At 47.5% G+C, this 19,936-nt stretch overlaps 1 protein-coding gene across 1 annotated transcript in view; it reads right to left on the bottom strand.

Moving 5' to 3' along the window:
- Nucleotides 1-19,936, bottom strand: part of msh3 (mutS homolog 3 (E. coli)) — a 447,577-nt gene that overhangs the window by 382,560 nt on the left and 45,081 nt on the right. Inside the window, exons 3-5 of the mRNA XM_072516186.1 lie at nucleotides 11,180-11,409; nucleotides 10,608-10,832; nucleotides 3,572-3,688 (exon numbers count right to left, since the gene is read on the bottom strand). Of these exons, the coding sequence (XP_072372287.1) occupies nucleotides 3,572-3,688; nucleotides 10,608-10,832; nucleotides 11,180-11,409 (572 nt within the window). The remainder of the gene's footprint in view (nucleotides 1-3,571; nucleotides 3,689-10,607; nucleotides 10,833-11,179; nucleotides 11,410-19,936) is intronic.

The raw sequence follows: 19,936 nt of genomic DNA, 5'->3' as shown, positions 1-19,936 counted from the left end.
GAATCAGCCGTTTGTGTGGGCAAACGGACAGTCTAACATCGCAGCCTGTCGTGTTAACATCTTCAAAATAAACCTTTACATTTTGGTTGAACCTCCAAGGCCTACAGACTCGATCTTGAATCCACAATGAGAGCCAAAGAAATTGGCTTTAACCATCCTTCCCCTCCATCCCACAGCTCCCCCATTATTTGTGTGAAAGATCTTTTTGAGACATAGTTGGGACTCTGTCTCATTGGGGCAAAGATATCAATACAGAGAGTGGATATGGGGTGGGAGTGGGAAACAAAGGGAAACCAAAAGTATTGAATTCCTTCCAGTCACATCCACTTCTTGCCCCTCCGGTGGCCTCCGACTGCCCAGTTTCATCCATGTTATTAAAAAGAGCTGTTGGGTTAATCTGCCCAGTGTTACTGGAGAGGGAGAGACTGTGGGAAAAGTACACGGGAGATTCAATGGATTGTAAAGCTTACATCCAAGCATCCCATATATCAAATACACAAAATCAGGTGCACAACTTAAAGATGCCAAGTGGAATTCCAGTGGAATGACTAGGAGGAGCAGCAAAATATGGGAGCAGGATCCACATTCCCAATCCCACCCTGCCCCTCCCACACTCGGTATCTCCGAAAGCAGGTTTTAATTAGCACTGGTGGACTTCCGGTGACGCTGGGGTGCTGAGCCGACGCACATCAGTTGGCTGTCCTCCGAGAAGGAAAAAAAAGGCACTTTTGGTTGAATTTTGTCCAAATTTCAAAGGAAAAAAATCCCCAACAACAAGGGCAGCACGGTAGCATAGTGGTTAGCATAATTGCTTCACAGCTCCAGGGTCCCAGGTTCGATTTCCAGCGTGGGTTACTGTCTATGCGGAGTCTGCACATTCTCCCTGTGTGTGCGTGGGTTTTCTCAGAGTGCTCCGGTTTCCTCCCACAGTCCAAAGATGTGCAGGTTAGGTGGATTGGCCATGATAAATTGCCCTTAAGTGTCCAAAATTGCCCTTAAGTGTTGGGTGGGGTTACTGGGTTATAGGGATAGGGTGGAGGTGTGGGCTTGGGTAGGGCGCTCTTTCAAAGAGCCGGTGCAGACTCGATGGGCTGAATGGCCTCCTTCTGCACTGTAAATTTATTGAAAGAGGGCAACCAAGAAAAGATGCCAGCGAACGAGAGCTCGAGGAGCCAAAGAGACGGCAGAAGCGGCGGAAAGAGCCACGACCCATGAGAAGAAGGGGGCCCCGGCGACCCGAGCATCGGCAAACAACAACCCCACCCCCGCCGCCACCATCACCACCACCAGGAGACAGATGGAAGAGCTTCCTGACGAAGGAGCTGACTGCCATGAAGGAGGCGATCAGGACAGAAATCCAGGTGGCGGTCAAGGTGGCAGAGGCAATGGCCACCATGCAGACAGCAATTAATGGGCCGGGGAAGAAAGTGGCAACTCGGGAGAGGACGTTCCTCGACCTGGAGAAGCCCTCGATGGACCAGAGCGTACAGAATCGCCGCCCTGGAGGCAGAAGTAAAAAGGTTGATGGTGGTCCAGGGGAACTTAAGGGGGAAAGTCGAAGATCAGGAGAACAGCTGCCGACGACAAAATATCAGGATCGTGGGCCTGCCAGAAGGTATCGAGGGCAATGACCCGATTGACTACTTTGCCCAAAAGCTGGGCAGCTTAGTCGGAGCACAGGGGTTGCTCAGATCAAAACCTACGGCCAGGGAGCAGCCGAGGGCGATTATCGCGAAGCTCCACCGATACCAGAACCTTGAGAGGATCCTGTGGTGGGCACGCCCGACAAAAGCGAGCACCTAGGCAGGACACAAAATCAGAATCTACCAAGACATTGGGGCAGACCTAGCAAAACGCAGGGCCAAGTTTAACCAGGTGAAATCGGCCCTATAAAAGAATAGGGTACGTTTTGGTATGTTAGGCTCTGGGTCAGGTACAAAAAAAAGGAACATTACTTCAACTCCCCGGAGGAAGCGAATGAGTTTGTCACAACCAATGGCCTGGACAAGGGACAGGCACAACAGGATTGAGATTTGTGCAGGAAAAGATGCTGAAAGAGCAAAAGACTCATTGAACAGTGAGCATGTTTGCACGGGATTGGACACCTCCAAATTAAACACTTTCACCGCAAGGAGACGGCAAGGTACCCCAGGGCCCCGAGAGACATCCTACAGAGGAATTAATCAACACGGACAGTAAGGGGGAGGGGGGAAAGAGATAAATGTGGGAACATATACGGACAGGGCAAGACTACCCCTGGACGAAGTTAGACGGAAATGGGAAGACAAGTTGGGGACGGAAGTGGGTTGGGGACTCTGGAGCAAGAATCCAAATGAGCAGGTTCTACCCGGAGATGGAGGGTAAGTGTGAACGGTGCAAGGGAGGGAGGCCCGGCCAACCATGCCTTACATGTTCTGGGCCAGCCTTGGATTTGTTGCGTTCTGGACAGCCTTCTTCAAGGTGATGTCCAAAGGGTGAGGATGGAGCCGTGCCCGAGAGTGGCAGTCTTCGGGGTATTGGACCAGTAAGCCTCCCATCCATTGACTCCATCTACACCTCCCGCTGCCTGGGGAAAGCGGGCAGCATAATCAAAGACCCCTCCCACCCGGCTTACTGACTCTTCCAACTTCTTCCATCGGGCAGGAGATACAGAAGTCTGAGAACACACACGAACAGGCTCAAAAACAGCTTCTCCCCGGTTGTTACCAGACTCCTAAATGACCCTCTTATGGACTGACCTCATTAACACTACACCCTGTATGCTTCATCCGATGCCGGTGCTTATGTAGTTACATTGTATACCTTGTGTTGCCCTATTATGTATTTTCTTTTCTTCCCATGTACTTAATGATCTGTTGAGCTGCACGTAGAAAAATACTTTTCACTGTACCTTGGTACACGTGACAATAAACAAATCCAATCCAATCCAATCCAATATGTTCATTTTAAAAAAAAATAAATTTAGAGCACCCAATTATTATTTTCCAATTAAGGGGCAATTTAGCATGGCCAATCCACTTACCCTGCACATGGGGTGAGACACACGTAGACACAGGGAGAATGTACAAATTCCACATGGACAGTGATCCGGGGCCAGGATCAACCATTGTGCCACTGTGCCACCCCTCAGCCAGATCGTCATACGGGGAAGAGGGCCAAAACCCTGGCTTTTGCATCCGTAATGGCACGCCGGAGAATCCTGCTCGGCTGGCGATCGGACCAGGTGGAATTTTCCACCTGGAGATCACATACACCATCTGAGGGTTGGTCGAGGGCTTCCACAAAGCATGGGGGCCATTCATCAGCCTGTTCCGAGATCTGTTTGAGGCCAACAGCGACTAGGGGGGGGGGGGGGGGGGGGGGGGGGGTTTACTATGTAAAAACTGGAAATCCTAATAAAAATATCGCAAAAAAAAAAAAAAAAAAAAAAAAAAAATTAGCGCTGAAAGCTGTACACTTCCCTCCTCTTCCATGGATAGAGTGTGCATGGAATATACCAAACGGAGATCAAACACATTCTCCCATAACTTTTCTCCAGGAAAAGGAGGAAAATACAATTAAGAAAGCATACCTTGTATCCCTTGGCAACTAGCCGACGAACATGGACAAATAGCCGGTGCACTGGTATGCTGGCAGTCATGAAGTTATGGTCTAGGTGACAATAAATGTTCAGCTCTCGAGCTGCAATCTGAAAACATATAGGCATGGTATTTTTAAAAAAAAAACTGAAAACCCCATTAACTACTCCCCACAGTAAGTAGGGGACATGTGGAACAGATTGCTGAGGGAGGAAAAGGTTTGGGAAGAATTGGAGATATTTGAGGAAATAGTTGAGAGATGTGATTGTTTTTAAATTACCACACTGTCTTTTTAAAACTTGTATTTTCCTTTCATGCAAGCGCTCTTAAGCAGCTATTCGCATTCCAGATACAGGAACGAGAACTCCACCTTTCAATCAGCACACCACCTTCAGTTGTGGGATCTGAGCAAAACTGGCAAAACATAGAAAATGGGAGGAGGAGGAGGCCTTCGGCCCCTCGAGCCTGCTCTGTACTCATTATCATGGCTGATTATCCAAATCAGTAACCCTTCAGCTCCAAGACGTATATCTAACCCCTTCTTGAAAATATACAATGTTTTGACCTCAGCTGGTTCCTTTGGTAGAGAATTCCACTGGCGCACCACTCTCTGGGTCAAATGATTTCTTCTCATCTCTGTCCCAAATGATTTATCCCGCATCCTTTGACTGTAACCCTGATTTTGGACTCCCCCGCCATCAGGAACATCCTTCCTGCATCCACCCGGTCTTGGCCTGTTCGCATTTTCTACGAGATCCACCCCCCCCCCCTCATTCTTCTGAACTCCAGCGAATATAATCCTAACCGACTCAATCAGGTCAGTCCCACCATCCCAGGAATCAGTCTGGTAAATTTTGCTGCACTCGCTCCATGGCAAGAACATCCTTCCTCAGATAGGGAGACCAAAACTGCACACAATATTCCCAGGTGTGGCCTCACCAACATTTCCGGCCCATTGCAAATTATCCTTCAGAAGGTGGCGATGAGCCTCCTTCATGAACTGCAGCAGGCCACGAGGCGTTAGTGTTAGGAAGAGAGTTCTGGGTTTTTGGTCCAGTGACAGTAAAAGAGGAGAGGTACAATTCCAAGTCAGAATCGTGCTTGGCTTTCAGGTAGTGGCATTCCCAAGCATCCACTGCCCTTTGCACAGAAGCTCCTGCTACATATATAGTCAAGAACAACTTTGTGATTTAGCTCCCTATATCTGCGCCACGATAACCAAAACCAACGTTATTCCTCATTGGGTCAGTTTTCCATGTTGCCGAAAACTTTTGCATGGCGAATTAATCATTTTTAAAAAAAACTTTTAAGTTTGAATAATAAATAAACCATTCCAAATGTGATCAAGGAATTGAATTATTACAGTGCGTGTGTGGTCCATGTTTATTCACCTTAAGGTAACTTATTTGGCAAAGAAGAAGCAGTCAGATTCATTTGGTACTTTACATGCGAGCAGATTAATTTATACATCACACATTGTCCGGTTTAGTTATTGTACCATAAGATCTAGATTTAGTTATTGTACCATAAGATCTAGAATTCAGTTCTAGTGCAGTTAGCTGAGGGAATAATATTGCCCAGAAAGTGGAAAAGCTCTACATCAGCAGAATGGGCAGATGGGGTATCAAACATGTGGCACGCCCACCACTCGTAAGTGACTGTGGTGAAGTCAAATCATTCTTCCTTGTCCTTCTGGAGCCTTTGACACAGTTGGCTACACCATTACCTTGTAACAATGCCTCGCCACTCACGTTATTGATCCATTTAGCACCAGATGATGGCCTCCTTCTGGACTGGAGGCTGAATGGCTTCCTTCTGCATTGTAAATTCTATGATAATCATCTGCAATGGCTCCTCTTTCCTCTCCTGCAGTTATCCCTGGAGTCCCTCAGAATTCTTTCTCGACCCCTCCTTTTCCTCAACCAAACATGGTCAGTCAGTGACATCATTCAAAAACACTGCATCACTTTCTGCACGCAAGTTGACAATAACCTTTCCACCACCTTTCTCCAAGTAGTCGGACTGCTTATCCGACATTTCCTCCAACGAAATATTGGAAAGACAGTCTTCTGTCCCCATCAAAAACTCCTTTTCCTAGCTATCAACTTCATCTCTCTGCCTGGCAACAGTCTGACAGTTCACAATTCTGTCGTCATATTTGACCCCAAGCTGAGTTTCTGACCACATATTCGCACCATCATTGACACCGCCCATTTCCAGCTCTGTAAAGTTATCCAACTTCCACTGTCTCAACTGATCTGCTGCTGAGACACTCGTTCATGCCTTTTGCCACCTCTGGACTTGACTATCCAATTCATTCCCGTTTGCCCTCTTACATTCTACCCTTATTTGAGGTCATCCAAAACTCTGCTGCCAATGTTCTAACTCACACCAACCCTATTCACCCATTAACCCAGTGCTTGCTGATTTATTTTAACAGTTAAACAGTGCCTCAATTTTAAAATGCTCATCCTCGTTTCCATTTCTCTCCATGGTCTGGCCTATCCGAATCTCTGCAAGCTCCAACCAGCCCCTAACATCCTCCATAAATGAAAAAAAATGAAATGAAATGAAAATCGCTTACTGTCACAAGTAGGCTTCAAATGAAGTTACTGTGAAAAGCCCCTAGTCACCACATTCCGGCGCCTGTTCGGGGAGGCCGGTACGGGAATTGAACCGTGTTGCTGGCCTGCCTTGGTCTGCTTTAAAAGGCAGCTATTTAGCCCAGTGTGCTAAACCAGCCCCAAAATATTTGCACTCCACAAATTCAGGCCTCGAGCAGCCCCGAATTTAATTGCTCCACGATTAATGGGTCATTCCTTCAGCTGCCTAGGCCCTGAACTCACCTCTAAATCTCTCTGCCTCATTTTCCTCATTCAAGCCACTCCTTAAACCCTTTGTCTTGGACCAAGCTTTCAAATATCTCCCCATGTGGCTCAGTGTCAAACTTTAATAACACATCGGTGAAGTTCTTCTTGGAATGATTTATTATTTTAAAGGTTCCATGTAAAGATAGGCTGTTGTTGTTGTCACTACAATGAAATATCTGGGTTATATGTTGAAGCCCTTGAGTATGACTTGAACCCAGAATATATTAACAATAATAATCATCTTTATTAGTGTCACAAGTAGGCTTACATAAACACTGCAATGAAGTTACTGTGAAAATGGCCTCCTGAATCAACTAAGAGCACTGCCAACTGTGACAATCTGACTCTTGCGCAGTGCGATAAAGCTTTATGATGCTATGCAATATTTAACCCACTAGTGCCTTGATCATCCATGTAATGTATATGGGCTCAGCATGTTAAACAGATTTACTCATCAAACAAAATGATTAAATCGCTGTTTGTGAGAGGTGTGGGTGGGGGCCAGCGAATCACGCGCACATGTTTTGGGGTTGCGAAAAATTGGGAAGATTCTGGGCGGGCGTATTTACAGTCTTAACCAAGGTAGTGGAGGAGGAGGTGGACAGGGACCCTTTGGTGGCGATATTTGGGGTTTCAGAGAAACCGGAGCTCATGGAGAGGAGGAAGGCCGATCTTGAGGCTTTCGTCTCGCTGATTGCACGGTGACGCATTTTGCTGAAGTGGCGGTCGGCATTGCCACCAGGGGTAGCGGCTTGGTTGGGTGACCTGTACGACTTCCTGCAGTTTAGAGAAGATAAAGTATGAGTTACCGGGCTCAGCAGGGGGGTTTGAGAAAAGGTGAGGGATGTTTGTGACAGTGTTTGAGGAGCTGTTCCTCGCAGGGAGGAGGGGAATTGAAAAAGGGGGAAATTCTGTGCAGACCGTACAGTTGATTGTTGGGAAGTATGTTTCCCGGGGTGTTTATTTGCTGTGACCTGTTTGTAATAAAAAAAAAATTTTTTTAAATGATTACATTGCTGTTGTAAACCAGTTTCATCACCATTTCAAACTTATTTACTTATCCATATCCCGGGGCACTGCACACAGGGGACTGGGTTTTAATGAGCGGCAGCCCCAATGACAGGCCAGAAAGCAGGAGGATGCCACTTTGGTTGTTTGGCAGAATCCCAACTGGATCTAATGCCAATCATTCAGCTGATGAGCTGCCGCTGGAGCACTCAAACCTTCAAGGGACAACATCCTGCCTCCAAGGGCTGAGGTTACATCTAACCAGAGACTCGCCGAGGGTTGCCAGCCTTGGAAGGCAAGCGGGGTCAGGGATAACCGCAGCCAGCCTCTCGTGAAGGACAGGGGCTGGTTGGGGAGGGCTAGGAAGTGTTGCCACAGAAGTTGCCAATACAGGTGGCTGCTCATTGGGCCACCAATTAAAAGGGCCCCTGACCCAAGCCTGCGCGCGACACCGACGCATGCACGCGCACACGCACACGCAGGGGGGCAGAGGTAGAGAACATGTACATGTATAGACTGGGGGAACTTACAGGAAAGTTCCAACTCCCGAAAGGGAACGAGCTTAGGCACCTGCGTAACTTTCTCTGCAAGGAGATGAAAACGTTCCCCCAGAGGTCCGCGCACACATTTCTGGACACAATAATAGGGCTGGACTGGTTAGGAGACAACGAAAGTGGCGACATCTACAGAAGACTAATAGAAAAGGTCAAGACCAAACTGGATGAGACCAGAGGGAAATGGGGGGAGGAAATGGGCATGGAGATAGTCCACTCCACCTCCTCCTGTGCCGGGCTAAGCTTGATGCAGCTCAAGGTAGGGCAAAGCACACCTTACCAAGACGCGTATGAGCAGGTCGTTCCCAGAGGTGGAGAACAAGTGCGAGTGGTGTCAGAGGGACCTGGCCAACCACACCCACATGTTCTGGTACTGCCCCAGACTTGAGTTCTGGGCGGCCTTCTGCAAGGCTATGTCCAGGATGGTAGGGGTCGAGATGGAGACGTGCCCATCTGTGGTGGTCTTCGGGGTGTCAGAGCATCCAGAGCCTCGGAACTGCTCTCAGATCTGGCCAAATTCTGGCAATACACTAAAAATTAACACTACTGTAAAAATGTGAATTGGTATTGGAGCCTCAGTCACGGTTATGGTGACAACGAGGGACTCATATCTTGTTGTTTCTATTTTTGTTAGATATTACTATCTTTGTTGTTGTATCGTCATTTATATGCAAAACTTGTTTTTCTAACTCCACATGCCAATAAAAATATTTTTTTTAGAAAGAGGAAAGCGATCATCAGAATTTAACAGTCAAAAAATGCTCAGCTAAAGAGAAAGAGGAGACAGGAAGGAGACACAACTTGCAAAACAGAGTTCAGGCAATGGCAGAGAGAAAACTTACACCTCACTTCAGAGGCTGCATTTTTCAAAAGGCATCATCCGTAGAATGAGAGAGAGAGTTTCGAGTGACATTGGGTGGTTAGAAAATGGTTCAGTGCCACACCTCAACAAAGAGATAGCCTTAACTGCACAGGGGCGCCTTAACTGCACAGGGGCGCCTTAGCTGCACAGGGGAGCCTTAGCTGCACAGGGGAGCCTTAACTGCACAGGGGAGCCTTAACTGCACAGGGGAGCCTTAATTGCACAGGGGAGCCTTAACTGCACAGGGGAGCCTTAACTGCACAGGGGAAAGATACAGGAGATGATGCAATGCACCAAGCAACTGGGAGCAGAGGGAAGTGTTTCTCAGTCTTCGATAAGGTAATGAGCAACCTGGTGAGGGACAACATCTCGTTACAGATATAATGGGCAATGCTGGAGCTGTGTACGGTTCTGCTACAGAAGCCACACGGACAATCAGTGGTCAGTCAGCTCAGTTATAACCCCTTGCATAGAACCCATGGCTGGTCTAAAGGATCAGAAGCACAAGGCAATACAGGGACATGTCCACCAACTACTAAAGTTTGGAAAGATCGGCAGCCATGGGTCCATGCCAAGTGAGAATGGCACAGAGTCAAAGAGTCTTACAGCACTGAAAAGGCCCTTCAGCTCTTGGTGCTCACAAGCAAATAAGAAATGGAAACGTACATACGAGATTGAGAGTAGCACATTGTCTTCACAAACCAGCCAAAGCTCTCCAAAGCAGACATCCTCTGGAGGCAAGAGATATGTCACACTTGAGGAATTTTTGGCTGCTTGGCCATGGAAGGAATTTCTCTGGGAATTCTGCAGAGCAAACACCCAAACCTGAGAATTGTTTGGCAAAGTGTCAGAGGCCAAGCTGGTGAGAAACTAAGGTCAGAGCAGCACACTGTGGAGTTCAGTTGTGCATAATTTGGTATGGAATCCAGAGGGAGAGCAGAGTCTCTTGTTAAGCAGTGGCACTGGTCAGAAGAGTTCAATATAACCGGATATCAGGGTTTGACAGAATTAATTTGAAGTTGGATACAGTTTATTAGAAACATCACTGTACATGTTTGTTTGCAGTTTGGAAGACATAAACCAGATTATTGATTTACAATTGGCTTTAGTCAGCCTATGTGAGGATTTGAGGTGAACTCATGCAGTGCTTATAAAAATTACTGAATACAATCCCAAGGACAAGAGGTTTCAGTGTCATTCTTTCAGGACATGCTATCATCTGACTGGGTTGGACAGTAACAGTAAAGTTAAAACAGTTGCAAGTGCATAGGGTTGATGCTGCTGAGCCCGACATTAAGTTGTGTGTGTTTGCAGAAGCTCTATAAACCCACAGGCAAGTTGGTTTCTGTACCAAAGATGAGTGGCTCAGGAGAGGTCTTTGGATTTTAATGAAGCGGTTGATTAAAATGTTGTTGTACAACATGGAATCAGGGCTGAGCTGACTCGAGAAGAGTGCACAAAATTCCCAGAAGCAGGCAGTAACACACCACCTGGTTTAGCATCACATGTTATACAGGTCTCTATGCAAGCAACCACGGGCAGAATGTACGGGAGCAGTCCATTTGGATTGGGGCACTAAAAATGATGTCTGCGTGACTGAGACCCAAACCAATAGCAGGCGTATAAATGAACTTTCAGTGCAGTAGATACCTCCAAATACCTGAAGCTTTGAGAAATAAGACTGGAGCCTGTGTTAAATGTCAGTAAAACAAAGTTTTTGGTGAGAATGACCTACCTCTGCATCTTCACCAAAGAACCTGTATTTGTATCCACACTCAACACAAAGGACCGCATCCTTGTTCTGCTCTTTGAGCTCCACGAACTGCAGCTCTAGCGGGGTGTACGTGCTCTTTGTCCTGCGGTTAACTGTGCCTGCCTCAAAAGTGTTCTTCACACTGCTTCCTCTGCTTGATGCTGAAAATCGATTCCAATCCAGACTCACAATTTCTTGAGAGCGAGACTATCAGAAGTGAAAAAGAGATCAGGTCAACATTGTTCTCAAAAAGTCACAATCACAATTCAGGGACGACAACCTGAAATTGCTATATTTCAGAACGAGCTTAAACAGCGTTGGAAACTGAAACAAAGGAGAATTTCTGGAGGAAAGGGGTGACAGAGGAGCAGGTGTTAGTGCAGCATAAACAAAGTCAGGAAATTGATGAGGAGAGAATTGCATTTACTCGAGCTTTAAGTTGTTAAAGGTTTGAGTAAGAGATTTTCTCAGGATATGCAAAGGTTTAACATTTGAGCAAAGTTCTGACACTAGTACAAATGGATTACATTGAGCCTCGAAGCGTGCTAACCTACCTGATCTTCTCTGTCCACGTCATTGGTAATCACAAAGTCATCAAGTTCTGCACAACTGTTGTCAGAGTTTCGATCATAATTTTCTGCATGTTTAAATCTCTTGAATTGGATATCCACACCTGGGCCTTTGGTATTGGATGGCTCTAGCTGCTTGTCAATAGAAAATTCCTTCAATCTGTCCATGGTGGATGAAGATAAACTGGGATTTGTCCGTACTTCTGCTTCACCGTCTGGAGAAAAAAAAAAGAAATTGTTTGAATTAAAAAGAATGACAGCAGTTATGCAGCTATAAGCTTAAATTTAAAATAAATGGATGAAACGGTATTTCACAGAATCATATACACTAAGAAATGTATTACTTTTCTCAGACTTAATATTATTTTCGCTTGTAAATTTGGAAAAGAAATTAGTGTTTAACAAAGTAGATGAACAGCAGATACATCATTATGAATTAATCATGCATGAACAGAATGGGCTCATTGAATGATCTTACATTCCTTGCAGACTTTCACATATTTATTTAGTTAATTAGACCATGCATTGAAAGACATGGAGCAGGCCGGACAACCCGGTCTAATTTAGTGAATTAGCAAAATAAAAGCACTGCTGCAGACTGGTTTCTACACTGCAACATTATAACAAAGATCAGCATCAGCTTATCCAACCGTCAGCTGGACAAACTGGACCTTTTTTGTGTTCCCGAGAGCAATGCCGTCGGGAGTTTTACCTCTTGGGAGTGTCACTCATGAAGGCAAGGTCGGAGGGGAGGAACCAAACAAAGCCCAATCCAAAACAAGTCCTCAACAGCAGATGAGGCAGAGATACTTGTGTGATATCCACGACTGCGATGGCGGGTAAAGGCTGCAGTAGTTGGAAGATCCCCAGTTATCGATCCTTGCCAGTGGAACTAGACCTACCTTCCATCCAGTATCGGGTGTCTGCTGATATGCAATGGCGTCCCCACATTAAAAGAAGTCCAACACATTTCCCGCATAAATAAGTCCTGCGGCGATCAGCAAGAGGTGACGGGGACAGAACCTTGAGATCTGGAGACCCTAGCTTCAGACCGGCACATCGGCGGTGTAGTTTGATTCAATCATTGCACTCTAGAAATAGGAGCAGGAGCGTGTTTCGGTAGCTTTCTTCATGATTGAGAAGCCCTTCGTAGGATTCACTCTGCACGGGAAAGGGGCTAGAAAAGGTGTCCTGAAAAACAGCCTGTTCCATCCCCAATCTGGCTGGAAAACCGCATCCCGCAGGCTCATTTACTCGCAGTCAGAAAATCAGCGGGTTTTTTTATAAATGGTTTTTAATTGGGTTTTTGAAGAAAGTATATTTACCGTTATATATAAATAAATAATAGAAGAGAAGGGAAGGGAACACGCACAAAAGACAAAACAAACAACAACGACGAAAACTTACAACAGGTTAAAGTCCAACAGGTTTGTTTCAAACACTAGCTTTCGGAGCACTGCTCCTTCCTCAGGTGAATGAAGAGGTATGTTCCAGAAACACATCTATATATATATATATCCAAAGATGCAAGACAATGCTTAGAATGCGAGCATTTGCAGGTAATTAAGTCTTTACAGATCCAAGTTCCGCACACGAGTGCAGCCTCAACCGGGTCCTGGGATTCATGTCGCATTACATTCATCCCCCACCATCTGGCCTGGGCTTGCGAAATCCTACCAACTGTCCTGGCTTGAGACAATTCACACCTCTTTAACCTGGGATTACCCCATCTCTGGATCTGTAAAGACTTAATTACCTGCAAATGCTCGCATTCAAAGTATCGTCTTGCATCTTTGACTTTGTCTATATATGTTTCTGGAACATACCTCTTCATTCACTTGAGGAAGGAGCAGTGCTCCAAAAGCTAGTGTTTGAAACAAACTTGTTGGACTTTAACCTGGTGTTGTAAGACTTTTTACCGTGCTCACCCCAGTCTAACGCGGCATCTCCACATCATAACAAAAAAAAAGTTAGAATAAAATACTGGTAGGGTATTATGTGCTAGCTCAACAACAGCAGCTCTGTACAATTGGCAGTATTGTTTTTAGCACATAAGTAGGCATCTATTTGTCGGGGGGCGGGGGAACTGGGTGGGGAGGGGGGGGGGGGGGGGTATCATATACATTTGGGCGCCGGGGATACAAATACAGAACAATTACAGAGAGCGATATGCGAATGGGTCTGGTGTTGGTGTTGTTGCTTGCTTCTCCCGGACAGTTTTCACTGCCGCTGTCTCGCAATCACCTCCGCTTCAGCCGTTCATCCCGTCTTTCGCCCGGAATTTCCTTGTTCACTGCTCCTGTAGATGCCAAGTTTGTTTCCCCTGCCCTCCTTCCGGCTGTCATTCCCTTGCCTCTCCCCCCCCCCCCCCTCCCCCACCTCATTGTTTCCCCTCTATTGTTCCCTGGTCTCCTCCCTCTTCCACCCCCTCTCCTTCTCCTGTGGTTGGCCTTTCCTTCCTCTTAGGTTTAAGCTGTTCCCCCACCCCACCCCACCCCCTCCGGTCTATCCCGCCCTCTCACTTCTTGGCTACTTTCCCCTGATTCTTGGCTACCTGGCTATCTTCTGCTTGTTCGTTGGCCACATACAGGTCCCAAAACAATTGGGTGAATGGCTCCCACGTTCTGCGGAAGCCGTCGTCTGACCCTCGGATGGCGAATTTGATTTTCTCCATTTGGAGAGATTCCGAGAGGTCGGACAGCCAGTTTGCAGCTTTGGGTGGTGCTGCTGACCGCCAGTCGAACAGGATTCTATGGCAGGCGATCAGGGAGGCAAAGGCAAGGGCGTCCGCCCTGCTCCCCAGGAATAGATCTGGCTGGTCTGATACCCCGAAGACCGCCACTTTCGGGCATGGCTCCATCCTCATCCCCACCACTTTGGACATTGCCTCGAAGAAGGTTGTCCAGTATCCCGCAAGTCTGGGGTAAGACCAGAACATGTGAGCGTGGTTGGCCGGGCCTCCTTGGCACCGTTCACATCTATCCTCCACCTCCAGGAAGAACCTACTCATACGAGTTCTTGTTAAGTGGGCTCTATGTACCACTTTTAGTTGCCTCAGGCTAAGCCTTGCGCACGTGGAGGTGGAGTTGACCCTATGCAGTGCTTTGCTCCAGAGTCCCCACCCTATTTCAATCCCCAGGTTCTCCTCCCATTTCTTTCTTGTTGCGTCCAGTACGGCGCGGCCCTTTCTACCAGTCGGTCATACATGTCGCTGCAGTTCCCTTTATCGAGGATGCTTGCGTCCAGTAACTCTTCCAGCAATGTCTGTCGTGGCGGTTGTGGATACATCCTTAAGTTTTTGAGTTGCAGGTACCTTAGCTCGTTCCCCCTGGCTAGCTGGAATTTCTCGGTCAGTTCGTCCATTGTTGCGACCCTGCCGTCCGTGTATAGGTCCCTCACTGTCAGTGTCCCTCCGTCCTGACCCCACTTTTTAAAGGTGCGTCAGTCAGCGCTAGTGCAAACCTATGGTTGTTGCAGATGGGAACTTTGTCCGGCATTTTGGTCAGGCCAAATTGCTGCCGTAGTTGGTTCCAGGACTGGAGGGTGGCTATCACCACCGGACTGCTGGTGTGTTTTTTGGGTGGGGATGGGAGTGCCACCGTGGCGTGGAGGGACGTCCCCCTTGCAGGAGGCCTCTTCCGCACGCACCCACTCGGCTTTTGGCTCCTTGATCCAGCACCTTATTCGCTCGGCCGTCGCCGCCCAGCGGTAGAATTGTACCTGTGGGAGGGCTAGCCCCCCCCTGGATCTAGCATTCTTTGCCCCCCCCCCCCCCCCCCCCCCCTCATACGAACGCCATGATTAGTTTGTCCAGTGCTTTGAAAAAGGCCTTGGGGGTGTAGATCGGGATGGATCTGAAGAGGTACTTGTGCAGCACGTTCATTTTGATCGTCTGGACTCTCCCCGCGAGGGAGAGTGGGAGTGTGTTCAATCTGTGTAGGTCCTCTTTTACTTCCTCTGTCAGACTGGTGAGGTTCCATTTGTGGCTCTCTTTCCAGTCATGGACTATTTGGATCCGCAGGTAGCAGAATGTATGTCAGGCTTGTTTAAACGGCAGTCCTGATAGTGCTGCCCACCCCCCCACCCTCCTTGTGGGTGAACCGGGAAGATCTCACTTTTGCTCACGTTGAGTTTGTAGCCCGAGAAGGCGCCAACCTCTTTCAGGAGCGCGATGATTCCGTCCATGCTGCTTTGTGGGTCCGAAATGTAGAGGAGCAAGTCATCTGCTTAGAGTGAGACTCTGTGCTCTCTGCCTCCCCTTCGGATCCCCCTCCAGCTTTTTGCTGCTCTGAGCTCAATTGCTAATGACTCGATCGCTAGAGCGAACAGCAGTGGGGACAGTGGGCATCCTTGCCCGGTGCCCCTGTGCAGCTGGAAGTATCGGGAGTTGGTGCTGTTGGTCCGTACGCTCGCCATGGGAGCGCTGTATAGAAGTTTTACCCAGGAGGTGAACCCTGTTCCGAGCCCAAACCGCTCCAGTACCTCTATGAGGTGTTTCCATTCGACTCTGTCGAAGGCCTTTTCTGCACCTTGGGAGACGATCACCTCTGGTGTACTCTCCCCGGAGGGGGTCATTATCACGTTTAGCAGGTGCCTGATTCGAGGTTAGCTGCCTACCTTTGACAAAGCCCGTCTGGTCCTCTGCGACCACTTATGTTACGCAGTCTTCTAGCCTTTTAGCTAGGATTTAGGCCAGTATTTTGGCATCTGCGTTCAGTAGTGAGATGGGTCTGTATGATCCACATTCCGTTGGATCTTTATCTTTCTTAGGTATCAGCGAGATTGAGGCCTGTGCTAGCGTAGGTGGCAGTGTGCCCCTAGCTAGCGAGTCTGTGAACATCTCCCGCAGGTGCGGGGCCAGTGCTGTCGCAAATTTTTTGTAAAGTCCGCCGGGAACCCGTCTGGTTCCTGCGCCTTCCCCACCTGCATGGAGCTAATGCTGTCCATGATATCGCCCAGTGCTCATGGTGCTTCCAGGGCCCGTTTTCTGCCCTCCCCCATGACTGGTATACCCAGTCCATCAAGGAACGGTTTCATCCCGGACTCCCCAATTGGGAGCTCTGAGGTGTACAGCCCTTGGTAGAGGGCCTTGGAGGTTTTGTTGAAAATTTCCGGTTCTGTTTCTAATGTGCCTCTGGTATCCCCGAGTTGTGCAATTTCTCTGGTGGCTGCCTGCTTTCTCAGCTGGTGTGCCAACAGGTGGCTGGCGTTGACTCCAAGTTCGTATAGGGTCCCACGTGCTTGGCGGAGTTGGTGCACTGCTTTCCTGGTGGAGAGCAGATCAAAGTTCCTTTGTAGCTCGTTCCTTTGTAGCTTTCCTCTCCGCCAAGAGCTCTGTGGTCAGGGCCTCGGAGTGTGTACGGTCTACTCCAGTATGGAGTCGACCAGCTGCTGCCTAGCCACCCTATCTCGTCGAGCTTTGAAAGCGATAATTTCCCCTCTTACTACGGCCTCGAGCGCTTCCAAAAACGTGGAGGGTGAGACCAACCCGTTTTGGTTGTTCTCCGTGTACTCTGCTTGGCTTGTGATATCATTTTGTTGAAGGCCTTGTCTGCCACTAAGACCATAAGACATAGGAGCGGAAGTAAGGCCATTCGGCCCATCGAGTCCACTCCACCATTCAATCATGGCTGATTTCAACTCCATTTACCCGCTCTCTCTCCATAGCCCTTAATTCCTCGACAAATCAAGAATTTGTCAACTTCTGTCTTAAAGACACTCAACGTCCCGGCCTCCACCGCCCTCTGTGGCGATGAATTCCACAGACCCACCACTCTCTGGCTGAAGAAATTTCTCCTCATCTCTGTTCTAAAGTGACTCCCTTTTATTCTAACTGTGTCCCCGGGTCCTAGTCTCCCCTGCTAATGGAAACAACTTCCCTACGTCCACCCTATCTGAGCCATTCATTATCTTGTAAGTTTCTATTAGATCTCCCCTCAACCTCCTAAACTCCAATGAATATAATCCCAGGATCCTCAGACGTTCATCATATGTTAGGCCTACCATTCCTGGGATCATCCGTGTGAATCTCCGCTGGACCCGCTCCAGTGCCAGTATGTCCTTCCGGAGGTGTGGGGCCCAAAATTGCTCACAGTATTCTAAATGGGGCCTAACTAATGCTTTATAAAGCTTCAGAAGTACATCCCTGCTTTTATATTCCAAGCGACTTGAGATAAATGACAACATTGCATTTGCTTTCTTAATTACGGACTCAGCCTGCAAGTTTACCTTTAGAGAATCCTGGACTAGGACTCCCAAGTCCCTTTGCACTTCAGCATTATGAATGTTGTCACCGTTTAGAAAATAGTCCATGCCTCTATTCTTTTTTCCAAAGTGCAAGACCTCGCACTTGCCCACGTTGAATTTCATCAGCCATTTCTTGGACCACTCTCCTAAACTGTCTAAACCTTTCTGCAGCCTCCCCACCTTCTCCATACTACCTGCCCCTCCACCTATCTTTGTATCATCGGCAAACTTAGCCAGAATGCCCCCAGTCCCGTCATCTAGATCGTTAATATATAAAGAGAACAGCTGTGGCCCCAACACTGAACCCTGCGGGACACCACTCGTCACTGGTTGCCATTCCGAAAAAGAACCTTTCATCCCAACTCTCTGCCTTCTGCCTGACAGCCAATCGTCAATCCATGTTAGTACCTTGCCTCGAATACCATGGGCCCTTATTTTACTCAGCAGTCTCCCGTGAGGCACCTTATCAAAGGCCTTTTGGAAGTCAAGATCGTTAACATCCATTGGCTCTCCTTGGTCTAACCCATTTGTTATCTCTTCAAAGAACTCTAACAGGTTTGTCAGGCACGATCTCCCCTTACTAAATCCATGCTGACTTGTCCTAATCCGACCCTGCACGTCCAAGAATTTAGAAATCTCATCCTTAACAATGGATTCTAGATTCTTGCCAACAACCGAGGTTAGGCTAATTGGCCTATAATTTTCCATCTTTTTCCTTGTTCCCTTCTTGAACAGGGGGTTTACAACAGCGATTTTCCAATCGTTACAACTCTAGGATGTAGCCCATCTGGGCCTAGAGATTTATCAATTTTTAGACCTCTTAGTTTCTCTAGCACTTTCTCCTTTGTGATGGCTACCATATTCAACTCTGCCCCCTGACTCTCCTGAATTGTTGGGATATTACTCATGTCTTCTACTGTGAAGACTGACGCAAAGTACTTATTTAGTTCCTCAGCTATTTCCTTGTCTCCTATCACTAGATTACCAGCGTCATTTTGGAGCGGCCCAATGTCTACTTTTGCCTCCCGTTTGTTTTTAATGTATTTAAAGAAACTTTTACTATCATTCCTAATGTTACTGGCTAGCCTACCTTCATATTTGATCCTCTCTTTCCTTATTTCTCTCTTTGTTATCCTCAGTTGTTTTTGTAACCTTCCCAATCTTATGACTTCCCACTACTCTTTGCCACATTATAGGCTTTCTCTTTTGCTTTGATGCATTCCCTAACTTCCTTTGTCAGCCATGGCTGCCTAATCCCCCTCTGATAACCTTTCTTTTCTTTGGGATGAACCTCTGCACTGTGTCCTCAATTACTCCCAGAAACTCCTGCCATTGCTGTTCTACTGTCTTTCCCACTAGGCTCTGCTCCCAGTCGATTTTCGTCAGTTCCTCCCTCATGCCCCTGTAGTTACCTTTATTTAACTGTCACACCTTTACATCTGATTCTACCTTCTTTCTTTCAAATTGGAGATTGAATTCTACCATATTATGATCACTGCCTCCTAAGTGTTCCCTTACTTTAAGATCTTTAATCAAGTCTGGCTCATTACATAACACTAAGTCCAGAATGCCTGTTCCCTCGTGGGCTCCATCACATGCTGTTCCAAAAAGCCCTCCTGTAAACATTCAATGAATTCCCTTTCCTTGGGTCCACTGGCAGCATTATTTACCCAGTCCACCTGCATATTGAAGTCCCCCATGATCACTGTGACCTTGCCTTTCTGACATGCACTTTCTATTTCGTGGTGCATTTTGTGTCCCTGGTCCTGACCACTGTTAGGAGGCCTGTACATAACTCCCATTATGGTTTTTATGCCTTTGTGGTTCCTCAACTCTACCCACACAGACTCCACATCATCTGACCCGATGTCGTTTAGTGCTATTGATTTAATTTCATTCCTAATCAACAAGGCAACCCCGCCCCCTCTGCCCACCTCCCTGTCTTTTCGATAGGTTGTGAATCCCTGGATGTTTAAATACCATCCTGAACCCCCTGCAACCACGTCTCTGTGATGCCTACCACATCATACCTGCCAGTCACAATCTGGGCCACAAGCTCATCTACCTTGTTCCGTACACTGCGCGCATTTAAATATAGCACCTTTAATTCTCTATTGACCTTCCCTTTTTGTTTTCTTAGTGTGGTGGGCCTTGGTTTACTGAGCCTTTCCATACACTGTCATATTTTGTGGGATTGGGACGATCGCAACCTCTCCTAAGTTTTGTCTTTTCGTGCTTTTTTGTATTCCTAAGCAGCTACGCTTCCCACTGATTACTTCACCTCTTGGTTCCCTGACTTTCCCTTCCCCCCCAATGTCCAACCGCCATGTGGGGCGTTGGGCCCTGCCCATCTCCAGCCTCACGTCCATGTAGTGTGAAGCGTGGTCAGATATCACAATTGCGGAGTATTCCACTTTGTCTACCCCTGGAAGCACGGTTTTCCCCACCACAAAGAAGTCAATTCTGGTGTATACATTGTGCACTGGGGAGAAGAAG

This window comes from Scyliorhinus torazame, chromosome 9 (assembly GCF_047496885.1).
Source record: "Scyliorhinus torazame isolate Kashiwa2021f chromosome 9, sScyTor2.1, whole genome shotgun sequence".
Taxonomy (NCBI): Eukaryota; Metazoa; Chordata; class Chondrichthyes; order Carcharhiniformes; family Scyliorhinidae; genus Scyliorhinus; species Scyliorhinus torazame.
The sequence above is the reverse complement of the archived record's forward strand: the minus strand, read 5'-3'. Positions and strand labels throughout refer to the sequence as shown.